Genomic DNA, 12,059 nt, shown 5'->3' with positions numbered 1-12,059 from the left:
AACTTATCGAATAAGCAATTGTCTCCTATTTTACTCATTGACGTTTGCAGATAGAATACAAAAACAAACTTTTGTATTAAAATCACCAAAATACAAAAGCAAACTGGAATTAATAATTATGCCATACAAAGACATTATTTTTTAAGAAGAGTAACTTTTTTCAATTCAAAGTGGTTTGAAATTCAAACCATTGTTACATTCTTACCAGATCTATTTCAAATGGTCTTAGATTTAACTTAGTGGGGCAGTGTTGAGAGCATTGAAGTCGAGGGTGGAGGAGAGGAATATCAATGATAAACACACACACAAGAGTAATCAGACCCCAAATGTACCTACCCACATTAGGCTACATCCAACTTATGGAGTACAATTGGGAGTCGATACATTCATGCCCTTGTTGTGCTATCAACTAGAGACAGATCATTCTTCTGGTATGTAGGAAATGTATCATCATTAAAGAAACAGTTAGGAAATTCATCCTCGGTCAATACCACTGATACACTGCACTGCAGTGACCATGCTTTAAAAATGCTTCAAAAATTCACTTCTATTGAATCAAAAGTAGCAGATTCAACATGTAACCACGACCTTGTAGCACACTTAGCACTACTACCCAAAGATGAATTTCTAGTTAAATGTTCTTTGAAAGAAAATAGTGTCAAATATGAAGGCACCATCTTCCAAAGACCAAATGGACAAAGTAAAAGTTGAAGCTTTCAGCTTGTAGACAAGTTACCTTCTAATCAGCATGCTGTCAGGAGCATGAGTAGCATTAGAGTGCTCCAAATTCATAGTGGTCTCTGTTCTTTGTGACAGTTACTTGCCCAGATTTCTGTTGAACTTCCAGGCTGTCATTTCCCAATGTGAACCCAACATTTATACACTGCAGACAACTTGCAGCACAGGAAGACTAAATGGATTGTTCTTTCAAAGGGCTGGTATATCCATGTTGAGTCAAATGGCCTTCTCCTGTGTTACATAATTCTATGGATATTGTCTACAACAATAAACTTTTACTCTCTCACCCCATTTATAATTTGAATTCTGGGGAATTCAACTGTGTGCTTGCTGGAAAGGACAATAGTTCAGTAAGTAGTAGAATGTGGCAGCATTAATTTCTATATCTTGTGACCCGCCAAAGACTGACAGCCAGTCCCACACTGGACAACGAAGAAGTGGTGCCTATTAAGACATTGAGTGAGCCCCACCTGTCAATCCAAAGCCCCACCTGTCAATTCCAGGTCAGCATTCACTCTATTAAACCACCCACGTCACATTAAAATGGGAGAGATTCGTCCTTCCCTTCCCAAAACTTAGTTCGCCAAACAGATCAAAAATGATTACATAAATGTACACTCATGGAATGGAAGTGACAAGGTTGGCACTGCCCCTCCAAAGTGATGGGTAGTTTAAATCACTGCAGACCTTTTAGTGAAAGTGCCCCCACGGTGCTGTTAGGGAGAGATCTCCAATCTTTATAACCAGCAACAAGGAAGGGGCAGCTAAATATTTCTCCTTCCAGAGACCGTGCAACTGGAAGAGGAAGCTGTAGAGGTGGTGTTCCTATGTACGTACCATCTCTGTCCTGCTAGGCAGTAGAGATCATGTGCTTGGAAGGTACACGTGAGAGAACTTCAGCAGGGAAATATTCATTACACTCTGGCGCGGTCAAAGTAAGTTCTGTTTCAATCTTGTTGTTAATTTAAGCAGAGAAATATACATTAATAGGCAAGGTCTAACCATTTCAGACAAACACAATTGGGCAATAGTACTTTGGTGTTGTGTTAGCAAACAAGAATGATTGTAATTCCACTGGCACTTGTTTGACATTCTTGTTACAATGTCCTCTACCGGTCAAAAGGTTAGCAGAACTTAGCCTACAGCACTTGTGTGGACGCTGACATTAACAGACTGTGTTAAACCCAAGGGTCTAACCTCAGCCTTTCATTCCAGCTCATTCAGACACTGGCTCCAGACTTATGTTACAACTGGTGCTGAAACAAAGAGAAATCAGTTCAGCCTGAACTTACAATTCCAAGCATAAATGCAGCCAAAGTTTTATAGAGTGCTGACAGATGGTCAAGTATGAGACAATTCAAATTGTGTGCTCTGAAAATACCAACTGTGGTATCCTGATGTGAGAAACTATGACAGTGGGGGTTATAACACTCTTTTAGAGCATGCTTATCAAAATAACATTGACTGCTGTGGTTAAAAGGCAGAATGAAAACACAACATTACACAGGGGTAATCACATATGTACCTTCTGTAGTTCTACAGGAAGAATATAGGATTAGAAAGATTACTCCATCACACCAATGAGGCAATAGGATATATCATATAGTGTTGTACATAGTCAGAAAAGGCCAATTACTCACTAAGGTTGTTAAAATACCAACAATCTATGGAATAACTATCTTGCATCTTCCATTTAGTTAAAATAATGAACGACTTTAGCAGGCACATAAAACGTAACATTTACAACACAGATCAAAAGGACTTAAATTCATAGCAAATGATTTGCCCACATCTGCACATCAGAGGGATTTCTAAGTGATTTGTTCAATCTTGGCAGAAATTACCTTGACCCTGTGCCTTGCTGATGAAATCAAACATCATGGTTACAAAGCCCAGGAGAAGCCACGTCCCCACACCATGTCCAAAGACCTGCATTCTTAGGTCTTGTCTGCGGCTGGGCTTACTCAAGAATCCTGCAAAAAAAAAGCAGCATTTCTCGTAAACTGATTCACATTACTGTACATCACAGCACATTCCCACATAATAAACACTGGCTTTAAAATTTATATTTCCAAAGACTGCCAAAATAAAAAAATAATGCACTATTATCCAAGGGCATTAGTAGCTCAAGATGGATTGTATCAATAAAGTAATTTGAATCCAACTTTTACTTCATGCAATGAAGCTTTTTTATTCCAAAGCAGTTTGGTCTTCCCAAAGGATGAATTTATAATCATTAGAGCTCATCCTCTGGTTGAAATGGACACCAGTTGTGACCAGGAGTTTGCGGATTTCTTTAGATAGGTTTCCTAATAAAGCAAGAACTTACATTTATATAACGCTTATAACAAAACATCCTCAAGTGCTTCATGGGACCCTCTTCCACGGCCAACAATACCCAAAATATACACTTGACCAGAAAAACAGTAGACACCGAGCCACATACAAAATTAGGGCAGGTGGACAATTAAAAAGCTTTGGAGGAGAGATGTGGATGTTAGGGAGAGAATTCTGGAGCTTAGGGCCTTGGCATTTGATGGCATGACTGCCTAAGGAAGAATAATGGATATCCAGAATGTGCAAGAGGCCAGAACTAGGAAGAGGAAGTTCAGAGATCATGAAGGATTGTTGGGATGAAGGTAGGTTACGGAAGGGGGTAGGCAAGAGGTCATTGAGGGAGAGTCAAAATATTACCCCATGGGAAAAAGCCCAAAAAGCTCCTTCCCTCCATAATGGGAAAATAAACTATTATTTTCATAGAGTACCTTTCACAACTTCAGGACATCCCAAATGAAGTGTTTAGGTGAAGTCACTGTTGTAATGTAGGAAATGTGACAACCAATTTGCACACAGAAAACTCCCACAAACACCAGCAATAATCAGTGATGCAGATCATATTGTGACGTTCATTGAGACCAAGTAGCTTGATTTTTTAATCTACCACAATAGGCCTCAGTTTAACATCTCAGCCATAATGCAGCTCCCACCCACTATAGCCCTGAAGCATCAGCCTAGATTTCTATACTCAAGTCTCTGGAGAATGACTTGATCCCGTAAATTGCAAACTCGGAGACAAAAGCACTACCTATTAATTCCACATCCAACAATATTCCCTAAAATATACCCTTACTCAGTCACAGTGTTACAAATATCTTCAGTAGCCTCAGTTGCAAAATGTTTGGGGATTATAGGAGGTGCATCTTGAGGCAGGTACATTAACAACATTCAAAATGAACTTAGACAGGCACACGATAGAAAAGTTTCGAGGGATGTGGGCCAAACACGGCCAAATGGGACTAGCTTAGGTGGGAATCTTGGCTGGCATGGACCAGTTTGACTGAGAGTTATCCGTGCTGTATGACTCAGTATGTGGAGCTTGATTTTTTTTTGATCAGTTTTAAAGCAACAAAGAACAAAAATAAACCTTTCTATCAAAGAAACAATGTAAAATTTGAACTAATCTGTAACTATTATGACCAATTTTGACTTAACTGTGCATTATCGAGAGCTAAAATTAAAATCTTTCTAATAACAGAAAATACCTAATTTTTCTGAATATTAATAAAAACTGAATTGAACCAGAAATAAAAAACAAAAGTACAAGTGATAATTATGCATTATGATATTTACACCCAGCAGTGCCATAACTGGTCCCATTCACAGCCCTTGAAGCCCAACATTGGTGCCTGCTGCTCACGTACTTCGATAGTAAACATAAAGTTAACATTAGATAAGAGGAGAATTTATTCGTTACCAGGCTGTGGGTACCCAGCATTTACTGTCCATTTCAAATTGCCCTTCAACAGGACCACTTCAGAGGATAATTACGAGTCAGCCACATTTCTATTGGTTTGGAGTCACATCCCAGCCAGACCTGGTCAGGGCAGCAAATTTCCATCTCGGAAGAAGGATTTTTTTTGTCTAAATAATTCCATTATTCCAGTTTTTTTTGGCTTAAAATTAACTGGATTTAAATTTCCCTAGTGGGATCTGAACTCATGGCTCACTAATCCATGATGACTCTGTGGACTGAATGGTTTGCTCTACAGAGAGTCAGCAGAGACAATGGTCCAAGTTACCTCTGCACCTTGATGATTACTAGCCCACGGTATCCAGATGTGGGAGCATCATTCAAAAAGATTAAATGTATATACAGTATGGTAAATGCACACAATGTAATAGATAAGATAGACTTCGGTCAGTTCATGCTATACAACTAGTCACTGGGCAATACAAAATTAATAATCACGCCACGCTAACCCACTCTCCACTTCAACATCTTGCCCAATGTTTGAAGATGCACAAGTGATTCAGCACCTGTGCAGAAACTAGTTTTATTCTGCATCTGTTTCTAAGGACTCACTAGTCAGATAAGGAGCAAAGGTTTTCAAATACGACAGGCAACAGTATTTATCAGAGAGACAGGCCTCCAAACTGCTTACTGGTTACAGACACTGATGAACACAACATCAAAGCTGGTCCATTAGCATTTTAAACACCAATCTTCTCAGGTGTCTTTTTCATTTACTTGCAATAATCTACAATTTTTCCACACACTGTATTTCTATATTTCCATACAACATAAAAGGAGGCCATTCAGCCCATCAAGTTTATGCTGGCTTTCAAAGCATTTCCATCAGTCACATTGCCCAGTTATCCCCGTGATCCATTCTTTCCTCACACATGCCCATTAACTCTTCCCTCCTCCACCGCCCCCCCACCCAACCCCCCATCCCCCACCTCAGGGACAATTTACAGTGGCCATTTAACCTAGCAGTTCATCTTTGGGATGTGGGAGGAAACCCACATGGCCACAAGGAGAAAATGCAAGCTCCACAGAGAGAGGAAGAGAGGTTAGGGTCGAACCCAGTTCACTGGAGCTGGGAGGCAGCAGCGCTATTTGCTGCGTCACTGCACCACACAATGTTGTTGCAAATTAAAAGACTCAAATCTCTCTCTGGCCTTACCTTCCTTCTCTCTGTAACCTCCTCCAGACCTAAACTCTCCGAAATATCAGTCTTGCTCTGATTCTGCACTCTTGCGTATCCCCAAATTTAATCATTCCACCTTTTACAACCATATCTCCAGCTGCCAAGATCCTACGCTCTGGATTTTTCCTTGAGAATTCTCTGCTGTTGTTTCCTTCATTGTCTGGTGACAGTGAGCAGCTTGGTAGCTTGTCTCTCTGATAACCATTGTTGCCTATTTGAAAAACTAAGTTCTTTATCTGACTTGTGAATCCTTAGAAATAGATGCAGAATAAGACAGGCTAGCTATTGCTCAAGTGCTTTTGCCCTTGAAATGGTTAAGGTGGCATGGAGCCACCTTCTTGAAACACTACTGTCCTTGTGTTAAGGCCTTCCATGACACTGTTGGGGAGGGAGTTCCAGAACTTAGACCTGGCAACAATGGATGGAGGAACAGTGAAATATTTCCAAGTCAGCACAATTTTGAGACAGTGATGTTCCTATATGCCTACTGTCCTTGACCTTCTTGGTAATAGAGGTCATGGAAGATGCTTTCAAAGAAGCTTGTGTGTGTTGTGTGTGGAGAGTCTCATTTACTTGAATGGCATCACCAATCTTCATTAAAAGACAGGTAGGTGAATGGGCATGGTTTGTCTTTTTAAAATCTATTCTAATAATATTGATATTTTAATGAATAATGTATTATATAATTGTTTTTGAATTGTTTCTAAGTTTCTGGTCAGCAGACATTTGGGAAGACAGAAATGGACTCTAACAACATGAGCAGGGTCAGGGCCAAGGTCCAGTCCGAACATCCCAAGGCTCTGTAGCCACTTACAGCCCAGCCATAGCACCAGGACCCTGGGGGAACTGGGAGCAGTGCAGCCACAAAAGGCAAGAATGACCACAGTCAATCCATGGGAGATGGACAGGAGGTGTGGGCCAGCTCACACACGATTGAGCTCACCACAGTCACACTTACACTGACTCAGTCTTGGAGGCCAAGGAAATCTGGCAGGTCCCCAATGACCCTCACCAGCTTTTACATATGCACCACAGTAAGTATCCTATCTGGATGCATCACAGCTTGGTAATGGCAACTGCTCTGCCCAAGACTACAAGAAATTGCAGAGGGTTGTGAAGGCAGCCCAGTCCATCATGGAAACCAGCCTCCCCTCCCTTGACTTTGTCTACACTTCCTGTTGCCTCAGGAAAGCAGCCAACATAATCAAGAACCCCTCCCACTCTGGTCATTCTGTCTTCTCCTCCCTCCCATTGGGCAAAACATACAAAAGCTTGAGAATACATATCACCAGGCTCAAGAACAGTTTCTATCCTGCTGTTATAAGACTTTTGAACAGATCTCTAGTATGCTAAAAGGTGAACTCTTGATCTCTCAATCTACTTCATCATGGCCCTTGCACTTTTTTGTCTACCTGCACTGCACTTTCTCTGTATCTGTAACACTACCTTCTACATTGTCTTCTTTTTACTACGTCGATGTACTTACATATGAAATGACCTGTCTGTTTGGCACACAAGCAAAAGCTTTTCAATGTATTTTGGTACATGTGACAATAATAAACCAATTACCAATGGTGCCTTGACATCTGGGGCAGTCTCTCTCACCTCTGGAAGTCAGGTCTTTGGACCAGAATGGAATCAGGTTCTGGCCATGTGGTCCTGGATGGCTTGGCCATAATCCCAAGCCTATCTGGGACACCATGTCACAGGCAGATGTCTAAGAAAGGCTCTGGTGGGGAGCTCCCTTCCTACCAATCATTTCAACAAACTCTGTTCACTTTTATGAATGCCCCACTGCACTTTCTGTTTGCAGGTCTGTAGAATAGTTTCCAATACAAAAGGAGTGGTGCACATCCCAGTGAGAGTCACAGAGCCAAACTGCCACAAATAGTGGACGCAGCCCGGTCCACCACAAGCACATCCCTCCCCACCATTGACAGCATCTACAGGAGACTACCTCAGGAAGGCAACATCTATCATCAAGGAGCCCCACCATCCGGGTCATGCCCTCTTCTCACTGCTACTGTTGGGCGGGAGGTACAGAAGCCTGAAGTCCCACACCACCAGGTTCAGGAACAACTACTTTCCTAGGACCATCAGGTTCTTGAACCGATCTGCACAACCCTAACCCTCCCTCAGCAACGGAACACTACGGACCACCTCTTACACTATCATGGACTTGTCTCTGATTGTGCAAAACAAGACGTTAGTGCAAAATAAAAACAATCTTTTTCTTCAGTCTTGTACAATTTATACTCTGTGTTGTCTGTACCTACGTGCCTGTGATGCCGCTGCAAGCAAGTTTTCCATTGTACCTGTACCTCACCGTACTTGTGCACATGACAATAAACTCGACTTGACCTACCGTCGCCTGACCGCAAAGTAACCGACCCTCTTCGGAGGAGCCGGGCTAACCCACAGCCACTCTCCGGGGAGGGGGATACTTCCTGTGGCGTGGGGTCCCGCTGCTGTGGGATGAGGACCACCCCCTCCAGAAGTGACAGAGGCTCGAATAGCTCCACATAGAGAGTGCAATGATATTTTATTTGTGAGGGGGGGGGGGTGGTTTAAAGGAATACATAAAGAAAGCTTTGTGCATGTCTCTAGCGAACTCAAAGCCACATAGAACGACCCGGGGCTGGTTGGGGGAACTTGGAGAAGTTTGAGTCAAACTTTGCACTGCATGTCGAGGCAAAGGCTGCCTCTCCCTCCCCGGGCAAGTACCCACCGGCACTCCCAAGAACAGATCTGCCTCTCACTCCACCTTACACCGAGCGGCTTATTGTCTCTTTCCGCTGGGGCAGCTCCATCCATCCCAGCCGGAGCGTTTCCGCTGGGGCAGCTCCATCCATCCCAGCCGGAGCCAACGCGGGCTCACTTCAGACGCAGAGGCGGCGCGGAGAGTGAGTCCCTCTACTGTCCCGCGGACTCGTTGCGGGACCTGAGTATTAGCAGCAAGTGTAAACACCCCAAGTTAGAACCAGGCACAGTGTTACTGAGAGGGCAGTGATGTTCACGTGTTGGACACAGCGAGAGCGCTGGGGATATAATTCGAAAATAAAAACACTTACCTCGGGGAACCGTGGAGTTTATCGCGGTGGCAGGAACTTTCTTTAAATTGTCTTCCTATCTCTGTCCACAAGTGAAACACTCTCTCTCACTGTGTGGGACTGCAAGACTTTCTCAATCTTTCTCTCTCCCCTTCGCTCCTCCCTCCTCTGGAAGTGAGAGGGAAAGAGAGAGAGAGAGAGACAGGAGCCCAAACCCAGACACCTCCTAACGCCACCCTCGGACCCTCTAGGTATACACCCCACCAGCCCCAACCAATGGGGGAATCCCAGCAACACATCCCAAACCCTGATTGATAGCGCCTTTAAAAGACACGTGGAGGGTTTCTAAGCAGGGAGTACCAATTCCTTGAGCTGAATGTCATCTCTGCGGTCACGCCTGGTGCAGTAACATGTTGGATTCACGTTTGACTCTGCCCACTTAAAACATTCCGGTGTGGCCCTTTTGCATTTGAAGCCGACCAAAATATCTAAACAGGAAGACAGACTTGTCCCGCTGGGATCGGCTCTTGTGTGGAGGGAGGCTCCGTTCTTGAACCAGCCTCCCTCTTTTAACAGGTTCCCCTTCCTTCAACCCGGTTGTAAAAGCCGTTCACTCAACAACAACGACTTGCATTTACGTAACACCGCAGTAGTTGAAGCAGGTACAATAATGGCGTTTAAAAGACATTTGGACAGGTACATGGCTAATTAGTAAATTGGTTTATTATTGTCACATGTACTGAGGTACAGTGTAAAACTTTGTTTTGCATGACATCCATACAGATCACTTCATCACGGTACATGGAGGTAGTACAAGGGAAGAGTGATAACAGAATGCAGAATATAGTGTTCCAGTTACAGAGAAAGTGCAGTGCAGGCAGACAATAAGGTGCAAAGCCATGATGAAGTAGATTATGAGGTCAAGAGTCCATTTTATCATACAAGAGGTCCATTCAGTAGTCTTATAACAGCAGGATAGAAGATGTCCTTGAGCCTGGTGGTTGGTGCTTTCAGGTTTTTGTATCTTCTGCCTGATGGGAGGGGGGGAGAGAGAATGTCTGGGATGGGAGGGGTCTTTGATTATGTTGGTTGCTTTACTGAGGCAGTGAGAGGTGTAGGCAGAGTGCTTAGAGGGGAAGCTGGATAGGAGAGGTTTAGAGGGATGTGGGCCACAGGCAAATGGGACTAGCTCAGGTGGGCACCTTGGTTGGCATGGACAAGCTGGGAGGAAGGGCCTGTTTCTGTGTTATATTACTCTATGACTCTAATGGAGTAAAGACCTTTCATAGGAGGGTTATCAGGCACCAGCCCAAATAAACTGGACAGGAAATCAAAAACTTGGTGGCAGTGATGGGTTGTGAGTAACATCTTACAAGAGGGGATGGGGAACTTCAAGAACTTGGATCTCAGGTATATGAAGGGACGGTCACCAATGGGGGAAATCAGGAAGATGCAAGAGCCAGAACTCGTGGAGCATGGAGGTTCCAGAGGGCCCCATTTACAGGAGGAGTGCACAGTGCATTCAGATTATAGGATGGTCTGAACACAAGGGTGACGTCTAAGGGACCAACAACCAGAGTGGACAGTAAGCTCAATGAGTGATGGCCGAGCAGGAATATAGGGGTCAGGGTATGGAGGTAAAGTTGTTACTTCCTGCTGGAGAATGGGCTGGAATAGGTAGTGTGACCATATCTCCATTTAAAATCATCAGTGGGTGTGTCTGTATCCTAACTGGGAAGCTGACTTGTTGCCATTTACAATATGACGGCAGAGGTTTGGTTATGCTACTGGGTGGTAGATGTGAGGCTAAGTTGGAGCATCTCGGACATCAAGCTGAAGTTTAAAATAAACTTGAATGAGCATTTAAGCAGCACACAAGTTGCAACAGGATTGGAGGCGGTGACATTATGGAGGTGGAAGTAGGCGGTCTTAGTGAGAGAGAATGTGGGTTGTCAGACCTGGGGGAGTGCAGAGTTCTTGGAAGGTTGCAGGACAGATTAGAGAGAGGGGTAAGATTTTAGAATGAAGACAGAAAGAAAGCCAACAAGGGCATTAGGAAGTCTTGAAAAAGATGCCTACGAATCTGAGCCTTAGGAGACTTTCAGAGTCACAAAGTTTCTAATATTAGATACGTGCAATCCATATTAAATGGTGTAGATTTCCCATGTCCCCTCTGCCAATAATCTCCGAACCACAGTGGCTAGACTTAGCAATTCTTGCTCTTTTTCAATCGTCACTTTCTGAAATGGACAGTTCAGACCCTCTGGTAACATTATAGACATAAACACATTCACCTATTGACATGGTGTTAACAAAATTTTCTCACATCGACTATCTTGTATGTCAAAAAAAAGTTTAAAAAAAACCTCAGGAGGGTCTTCAGCCATCAAGCCCCTTTGAAAGAGCTAACCTGTAAATCTCTCTCCCCCTGCACTTGCCCCAAAGGCCTGTAAATGTTTCCTTCTCAAGTACATACTTTACCTTTTGAAAGTTCCTGCTTGAATCTGTTTCACTGCCTTTACTGGCAGTGTGTCCCAGATCACAACTCACTGCTTGAAAAAACATTTTTCATCTCCTCCCAATTGTCTTCAATTTGTGTACTTTGATTCCTGATCCTTTGGCAGGTGGGAATAGTTCCTCCTTGTTTATTCTTTCAAAACCCCTTCACAGTTTTACAGGAAAGTATTCTGGTAGGATTGTTTGAAAACTGAATTAGTTGTGCACAAACCACATGGCAATTGTTTGCACAGCAGCATATATAACAGGTGATGCAAATCAAACTCCCCGACAGGCAAGGAGGCTGCCTAAATTCTTGGATTAGCCTGTGCCCACTTATTCCAAGAGCGGATCCTGTCTGTAAATTCCCCCAGAAGGCATATAAATCTGTGGTTGCCATTCTCTGTGAATATATAGCATGAACATTTCAGTAACATTTGGCAATTTCATTCCTCACTTGTAACTTGTGCTGAGAAATTTATGTCTCTGATAACAGCAAGATTGACTGAGCCTGTCAGAATTTAGTCTCAGCTTGCAAAGAAGCCATGTCTCTAATACGATTGGAAAGCATTCGGATCCAATCGTAGGCTTATTATCAAAGGTATCACCAGAGCACAAAAGATGTTAGATATGCAGAACATAAATAACAGGTCTTCCTCAGTTATTAGCTTGACCCAATGGGTAAACCTTGAGTGTGTCATGTGGATCTGTGACAATAATTGTAACAAAATGGCACAAAGCATGGCGATTCGTTGCAAGCTGCTCTCTGCAGATCTATTCATTA

The 12,059-nt window shown here is 43.2% G+C and overlaps 1 protein-coding gene across 7 annotated transcripts in view; it reads right to left on the bottom strand.

Annotated features, from left to right (window-relative positions):
• col14a1a (collagen, type XIV, alpha 1a) overlaps positions 1 to 8,955 on the bottom strand; it is a 180,246-nt gene extending 171,291 nt beyond the window's left edge. For 6 of the 7 annotated variants that reach the window (XM_052023336.1, XM_052023342.1, XM_052023343.1 and 3 more), the window contains exons 1-2: positions 8,801 to 8,955; positions 2,583 to 2,711 (exon numbers count right to left, since the gene is read on the bottom strand). In XM_052023336.1, coding sequence (XP_051879296.1) covers positions 2,583 to 2,673 — 91 coding nt within the window. In that variant the 5' untranslated portion in view covers positions 2,674 to 2,711; positions 8,801 to 8,955. Of the gene's footprint in view, positions 1 to 2,582; positions 2,712 to 5,705; positions 5,878 to 8,800 lie in introns of those variants that run through there. The other variant, XM_052023337.1, reaches the window with a different exon arrangement.
• Positions 8,956 to 12,059: the final 3,104 nt, after the last annotated feature.

Source organism: Pristis pectinata, chromosome 9, assembly GCF_009764475.1.
Source record: "Pristis pectinata isolate sPriPec2 chromosome 9, sPriPec2.1.pri, whole genome shotgun sequence".
NCBI lineage: Eukaryota > Metazoa > Chordata > Chondrichthyes > Rhinopristiformes > Pristidae > Pristis > Pristis pectinata.
This window is presented reverse-complemented; position numbering and strand designations above follow the sequence as displayed.